General features: G+C 46.6%; 1 protein-coding gene across 1 annotated transcript; it reads right to left on the reverse strand.

Annotated features, from left to right (window-relative positions):
• On the reverse strand, window positions 1-5,223 carry LOC137415523 (uncharacterized). The gene is made up of 4 exons (XM_078768746.1): window positions 5,077-5,223; window positions 696-919; window positions 485-556; window positions 1-314 (listed from the first exon to the last, which is right to left on the reverse strand). Exons 1-4 carry the CDS (start codon window positions 5,220-5,222, stop codon window positions 1-3), a joined length of 756 nt encoding a protein of 251 aa, XP_078624872.1. The 5' UTR covers window position 5,223.
• Between the last annotated feature and the right edge of the window lie 2,658 nt (window positions 5,224-7,881).

Raw genomic sequence — 7,881 nt, forward strand, 5'->3', positions numbered from 1 at the left:
TTATGTGCCTTGATTTGGAAAGGAAGTGTTGTGACGGTATGAATGTCGTTGCATTATTGCAATAACAATGTCCTGTGGATACGGCTTAGTTTGTTTAGGTGATGAAATGCAGTTCGGCTTGGACAATGCACACCGTATGCTTACGTGGATGAATCGTGATGGGCCTTTCCTTGTGGCGTTGCGGAAGTTGTCCAGGGTCATGTTTGTCATGACGCCTTTTCTGTGGCCGTTTTTGATGAGCAGCCGGGCACATAACAGTCCGATTATTCGGACAATGTTGCGTGCTGGTTTTTTGGGGTTGCTTTTGATTTGGTCTGAAAAAAAAAAATGAAAGGGATAGCGTCAGCAATAACAATTGATGTGTGTCACGTTAGGCTTAGGTAGGTTGGCATGGTTGGTTGTCGTCCATGTGACTTGTAGGAGGAATAAGTGAGTGTACAGAAATGTTTGGGCAAATGTATTTGCTAGGGTCGTCATCACTTACCAAGAAGTTGAGGGATTTTCATTGTGCTTTTTTGCACTATTGTTCGCAGTTCATGTTTGGAAATCAATTTGTCTGTGAAAAGGAATCAAAAGAGGTATCATTATTTGTTGGCGGTGTGCTTGGGTATATCATTTGTCATGAAAGCAAAGGATCGTTACCTGAGATGGATGGAGGAATAGGTTACGCGTACGTTTTGGGTGATGTTTCTTACCTCGTGCATCTTCCAGGCGCTGTTGGTGTTGGACTCTGACATGAGGATTCATTTCTCTTTGAAAAGCCGAGATCATGAAGACAATGTGGTCGAAATTTTGGCTCGTCAATTTGACTCGGGGAAATTGTGCCGCTTTTAAAAATTTCATGAAAGAGCTCAGCGAGGAGAGATGATTCTTTATCGTGGATGGTTTCTTGCCGGAGCTTCGTAAGGTGTCGAACCATCTAAAGACGTGAAAGTATTGGAAGGGCATTTAACCAAACGAGCAAGTGAAACAATAAAAGCAATGTCATCAATAAAAGGACAAGTAAAAGTAACGCAAGCACTAAGTGAAGCAATTGCTATTGTTGTTATCATTATTAGCATCGTTGTCATCATTAATGTTGATGTGACGGTTAGGGTTTTGGGGTATCGTTTTCGTTAGGGTTGTCATTGTTGTTAGGTTGGTGGTGGTGGTGGTGGTGGTGGTGGTGGTGGTGGTGGTGGTGTGCACGAAATATTTTGGGCAATGTGCATGTGTGGGGTGTTCATTGGTGGTTGCAAATGCGAGGGACGTGCATCGGGTGAGTTGTTCGCGGGTGCTACGTTGTGAATGATGTCATATGCGCGATCCTGAGGACGACGATTTTTCTTTTTTCTTTTTTCTTGTTTCTTTTTTTTTTTCCCCGATACAAGATGGAGGCTCGCGAAAGAGGTAACATTAATCACACAGAAATGTGAAAGCGACACATGAAACACAAAACGTAGAATAAGGGCAGCGGTAGACAAGATGGGGAGAGACAGGGGGAAGGAGACAAACAGAACATTTGAGAGCAGGGACATGCCGAGAAATGTGTGAGGGGGGAGGGCTTGGGGGGAGGTGGGAGAGGTGCAAAACATATGAAGCCTGTAAGGACTTGTAGGAAAGAGGTTGGAATTAAAAAACAAAAAACCGAAAAAACGGTGCATCTGGGGTGAATCAGCGGGGGTAGAAACGATCAAGGTTTTGGATGGGGGAAGATATAAGATAACATAAGATAAGATAAGATAAGATAAGAGATGGTGGTGAACAGCTGTTTTAAAGACCTGAAGGGAGTGGGGGAGTTTGTTTCACAGGCGGGAGAAGAGGGGAATGAAAGAGTGAACGTGAGCAGGGAGCCTAGATTTTGGCAATTTAAACATAGGAGGGTTGCAGGCAGATGTTGTGCGACACGAAGGAATATTTGGGGGACAGAGCTGAGAGAGAGCTGGGGGAGCAAGGGCGGAGAGGAGTCGGTAGAAGGCAGAAAGATCAGCAACCTGTTTGCGGTGAGTGAGTGAGTGAGTGAAAGGCCCTCGGAGTTAAGTTCATCGCAGGAGATTGCAATGATTCTGAACGGTTTGGTTTCAAGAGCGTGGATTTCGAGGTGGGTGTGAGGCAGGAGCATCGGCCCAGAGGGGGGGGGGGGACAGTATTGCATTGGGCTGTGGATGAAAGCGTTGTATGTGGTGAGGAGTTCAGGAGGTCAGGTGTGTCAGGTGTGTCAAGGAAGGACTTAGCACGACTGAGGATTGCTAGTGGGTGACTGGCTTTGGGGGGCAGCTTGGAAATGTGCTTTTCCCAAGAAAGATCATGGCAGATAGTGAGACACAAAAGCTTGAGCGACAGAAGTTGTTGCAGAGGATTGTTGAGAAAGTAGATGAGAGGGTTTTTGCCTTCGGTCCTTTCGGAGAGACATTGTAAGAGTGTGACATTTGTGAGGATTGAAAGACATGTTCCACTTGTTTGATGAGTCTGTGATTTTGTGCAGGTCTGCAGAGAGTGACGAGTGTGTAGACTGTCGATCTGAGGCATGAGCATTGGAGCGGCAGATAGTGGAGTCATCAGCCAAGAGATGGAGAGGATTTTCCAGAGAGTCGGAGAGATCGTTGATGAAGACCTGAAATAACACAGGGCACAGAACACTACCTTGGGGAATTCCAGGCAGAACAGGAAGGCGACATGAGAGAAATCTATTGAGGGCCACACGTTGTCTATGACCAGAGAGGAAGTGTGCAAGGCATGAGTGGAGATTTTTATGGATACCATCGGAGGAGAGTTTGGTGAGCAGAGCTGGGTGCCAGAACGTATCGAAGGCACGTGATATGTCACGTGAGACACGTGAGACAGGTCTGATGTGTTGTTTGGCATTGAGGACCTTCATTCATTGTTGAGACGGCAGAAGCAACATGTCCAGAGTATCATGACCTGGTATGAATCCAAATTGATGATCAGAGATGAAGCTATTGGAGAAGAGGAAGGATTTGATATGCGAAGCAATGATGGATCCCATGACTTTGCTGATAATTGGAAGCAGGCTGATTGGTCTGTAGTTGGAAGGATCTGTTTTTGCACCCTTTTTTTTGTGTAAAGCATTAATGTTGGCTGATTTTCAAGATGGTGGCAGATGAATTTGAGCAAAAGAGAGGGTGACAAGAACAGAGAGAGGGTGACCTAGAGCCGCAGAGGAGGATTTTAGGAGCCGTGGGGGTGATGCTGTGTGGTCTAGTTGCCGAATCCGAGTTGAGGTTGGGCAAAAAAAAAAAACTGGTGCACCTTGTGAGGTGACAAGGACACAGAGTCCAGGAGCAGTTGGGTTCGACTGGGATAGGTGGGAACAGAGAGAGATGGGGTTGGGACACAAGATTTTGAGGCAGAGACAGAGTTGAGGCATTAGGCGTTGTCACGTGTCGGTGTCAACTGTGTAGCCATTTGAGGTAAGGGAGGGGATGGCGGTGGGGGAAGAAATAAGAGAAACCGATTTGCCCAGACGTCGGCAGCATTCGGAGGAAGGAGACAGGTTTGAGAGTTCAATCTTAAGTGTGGAGAGATGGTGCTTCCTGGTACTCCTCAGGGTAGACACACATTTGTTCCGAGCTTGGGGGAAGGAACTGAGATTGCCTTCAGTTGGATGTGTATTTCATGAGGCAAATGCAAGTTGCTTCAGGGCAATTGCCTGAAGGCAAAATTCAGTGTACCATGGACGGGAGGAAAGGTAAGACACCCGAGGACGAGACGAGACGAGACGAGACGAGACGAGACGAGACGAGACGAGACGAGACGAGAAAAAAAAGAGCTCCTTGCTTTGGAAGAATTGATGTCAGAGGCAGTAGAGATGGGAGACTCGTCGGTGGTGAGGAGGCTCTGAGAATGGCCAGAGAGATGTCGACTTTCACAAGTACATGATCAGAAGAAGCGATTGGAGTACAAGAAGAGCAGGAGACATTTACAGGGAAGTTAGTCATAAGGAAGTGCAGAGGAGAACATACTACATTGACTGAGATCCGGGTCGGGAAATTGAGAGATTGTGTCAGTCCCAATGAGTCGAAGAAATCCTGTGCTGAGGTGCCATGGCTGGTGAGAGAGGAACGCACACCCAGCCAGCTGGCATGATGATAGTTGAAGTCGCCACATATGAGGAAGAAAGAGTTTGGATGAGTTGATAGAAGTTGTTCGATGTTATCCGACGGGTAAATGAAAATGGAGTCATCACTCTTTGAAGGACGGTACAGGAGAGATATGAACAAAGGGTTGGAGCGGAGAGGAACCCATAGGCAGAGGTATTCCTGGGGGTGGGGTGGAGAGAGGGTAGTGCAAGGAGCGTGAGGAAGAGGTTTTTGATAAAGATAGGCAACTTACCACCAGGACGAGGCTCAGGTGTATCGTAGCTGAGGAGGGAGTAACCAGGAAGAGATGTTAAGGAATCACAGACATGGTGAAGGAGGTAATTTTCCGTTAGGCAGATGAAGTCTGGATTGTGAGAAGCAACCCGAATGTAGAGATCAATCGGGTTTGAGGTGCATATCGTTAATGAGGAGAGAGGGGGACCATTGGGTGCAGTATAGTATAGTATAGTATAGTATAGGGTAGGGGAGGCGTATGGTCCGATGAAGGATGACAGGGGGAGGTAGGAAGAGCAATTGATAGTGTCAGAGATTACAGAAGAGTTACAAGAAAGGGAAGGATGAGGAGGATGAAAGGTTTGATGGTGATGGCATGAGGCACAGTGACGGGTTGTCTGAGGGGTTGTTTGGTGAGGAGGAGGAGGAGGAGGAGGAGGAGGAGGAGGAGGCGGAGGAGGCAAGTAGAAGGTTCGGGGAGGTGGAGGTATGACATAGAAGGGAGAAGAAGTGGGGAGGAGGCAGCTTTGAGAAGGAGGCGGGAGGGGTGGGAGGAGCCAGGAGGGATGGTTGGGCGGAGATTCGAAAGGGAAGGGGTTTGGGGGGGGCAGTTTTGAAGGGGGAGGGGCAAGGTGGGAGTTTAGGAGGGGAGGGTCACCGGGGGAGTTTAGGAGGGTAGGGGGAGGGGCAAGGGGGGATTTTTGAAAGTGTATGATTAATGAAAGATGAACATTTATAACAAATTGGGTTTATGCATACTTACGAGCGCATTTTGGTGGTTTCCTGCAAGAAGAGCATCGAGGTGCCTATGTCCTGTTTGCCCGCCATATGGCGCAGGAATAGGCGTACATGGGCAATGGTGGTGTTGGTGTTTTCTCGTTTTTTGGCGTTGGCGAATGTGCCACACATATACCGCATGTATTTTTTCAATAGTTGCACTGTAAATAGGTATGTAATAATTCATTGCATATAACCATGACAACCAAGGCAGGATAAATGTAATTGCTGTTGCACTTGCTAATGGTTTACTCACCGTCAGGTGGAGGTTGAGCGGTGGCGCGCTTGTCAGCGTACCATTTTTCAATTCGGGTATACCTATCTTTGACATAGGTGAAGAGGTGTTGCTGCTCTTTGAGTTGTTGTATTAGATGACGGGCAAGCTGCATGTCTTTGTCCTGATAAGGAAACGTGAAAGCGACGTGGTGAATGGACTTGTTAATGGGGACAAAGCGCGCAGCGCGCAGCACGTGGCCCATGGCGTGTAAGTGTAGGCCTCTCGGAGGCAATAGCGCCGAAGACTTTGTCGGGTGCACACGTCAACGCATGTTGGTTTGCTGCACGAATTTTGAGGAAAAGATTGCATTATCAGCATTGCGTAAAAGGTCAGGAAAGGATCAACTTACTTTCAGAGGCATGTTGTTTGTTTGAAGGTATGGACGAAGTACTCGAATCGCTGGGCCTGTGTCCTGAGGAATGTTGGTGTGGGCGCTGTGCCGCTGTTGGAGTTGGAGTTGGAGTTGAAGTGTTCCTTGTTGGTTGTTGTTTAATGGGTTTTTTTTCCTTCCTTCCTTTCTTTGTTTTGTGCCCACCCGCTTTTGAATTAAGGGTTAGCAGCATAAACGAGAATAAGTGTTCGTTAATCGTCATAGTGAAAATGACTTTTGTCTTGTTTGTGTGATGTTGAAAAAAATTACACTGAATGAACGAGGGTTACATAATGAACGGTGGTTGTAGTGCAATCCTTTTATGTCATCGGCGACGGGGGTTTTTCATCCGAGGGGGTTTTCCCCGCGATGGCCGGAAATATGTGCGTGGTGAGGTGTCCAGCCATATTTTTGTTAGCTTCATCGTGGCGTTTTTCCAAAGACGCTTTTTCAAACAAAATTAATGATCCTGTATTGTTAATGTTACTACAAAATAATAAGAATACTAGTAATATCCCATTTTCCCAAGGCGTTTTTGCCCGCAGTGAAAACGTGTACGAATAGGTTATCGTTATCATGGCGTTTGCCTGGTTTTTGGTTTCCTGGTTTCAACAGGAAGGATATATATCTTATATTATAAAGCACGTGCAGGTATGGTCATATTTTTACAACTTGCTAATGGTGTTTATAAGAGTAAATGAAGAAATTTTGAGGAATGCTGACGTCCCTGAGGGCAGGTTTACTTTCAGAAGTGAGCGAAGGTCTATTGTGCTGTATATAAGGACAAATATTGCGTTGATAATGATAGCTTGGGTTCCGGTGAGTAGGTGACGTGTGAATTCTCGTAGGGACGTTTTGTAAGTAGCTCCTGGTGTTTCATAGGAAACTGAAAGGGAGAAGTTCGGGTTGTGGTCCTTGACTAAGCAGTGAGGTAGCGCTTGTGAAGGCAGTCGTTTCGTCACGGTTTGTGTACACAAGAAATTTGGTAGGTGTCGAATTGCAACGAAGATGTTATCATGTCGTGTAGGGCCTGGTCTTTTGAATGACTTGATGTGATATTGTATAATGTAATGCACGTTCTGCTCTTTTTAATGAGCTGGTCTACCATGTTTTGGTGTCGTGGGCGGTTTGATTCTTTTGAGTGACGTGATCTAACATATTATAATATAATGCACGGTGTGATCTTTGCAATGAGCTGGTCTAACATGTTATGATGTCGTGCGTGGTCTGATTGTTTCCGTGACCTGATAAAAGGGGGTCGTAGTCGTCGACGTCGTCGTGGTTGTGCGTGGACTTGGAGTCGGGTGTTTTTTTTGGTAGGATTGGATTTTGGCAAGGGGAAATTTTTGTGCATTCATTGGTTTTGCGTTTGTCAAGGGAGTGGTGCGTGCGTGCGTGCGTGCGTGCGTGCGTGCGCGATGTAGTTATGTTGAGTGGACGTGTCGGTAATAAATGGTTTGTCCATGTGTCTGTGTTTTGCTCCTCAGACAAAGAAGCAAGGAATTTTGGGGTCCTGTTGCACGGCAATGTGGAGGGATGGAGCGACATTTGCGTGTCCATGATGATTTGTCGTGTGACGAGGCACGCAGTGGGAGGATTCTCAGCGTTTCAAGGAAAAGGTGGTTGCAAAGTTTTTGACCGTGCAGTCTAATGGGCGTGGCAAAGTGCATAAGGCTACGGGTAATGTCATGTGTACTTGGCATGTTGTTGTTTTGTCGCACATGCTACGCCTGTGAGAGACCATTTAGTTTGGTGGTGCGCATTTGACTTAGTGGATTGTTTGTGGTCACTTAGTCACTTGGTCACTCATTTGGTGTTTTGAAAAGAGGACGTTTGAAGAAACTGTTTGCGTTTAATGGTCATGGCATGCAGGTACGTGTAGTTGTGCGTGTTCGTACGTCGGGGTTAGCGTTTGTCGTTGGTTTTTATTTAATCGTTGTGTGCATGTGTTCCTTGGGAGCATATGTATTGGGAGGCGTCATGTTTATCGTTGAAACTTTGGTGTTAGGTTTCGGGGAACTAAGAAGTGCCCTGTGGACGGGTGTGTGAGGGCTGTCGACAGGGTTGACAAGCATCTTAAAGCGGCGCATGGGCTGACGGTGAGTTATTGTTGTTGATGATTAATGTGCGTGGGTGCGTGTCAT

The sequence above is a fragment of the Myxine glutinosa genome, unplaced genomic scaffold, assembly GCF_964187855.1.
Source record: "Myxine glutinosa unplaced genomic scaffold, kmMyxGlut1.1 SCAFFOLD_329, whole genome shotgun sequence".
NCBI lineage: Eukaryota > Metazoa > Chordata > Myxini > Myxiniformes > Myxinidae > Myxine > Myxine glutinosa.

Coding starts and splice junctions, on each gene's coding strand:
- LOC137415523 (XM_078768746.1), bottom strand. CDS start 5,222: ATGTGTGGCACATTCGCCAACGCCAAAAAACGAGAAAACACCAACACC. Junction 920..5,076: donor GAAACCACCAAAATGCGCTC/GTAAGTATGCAT, acceptor TCACGTCTTTAG/ATGGTTCGACACCTTACGAA. Junction 315..484: donor GAAAATCCCTCAACTTCTTG/GTAAGTGATGAC, acceptor TTTTTTTTTCAG/ACCAAATCAAAAGCAACCCC.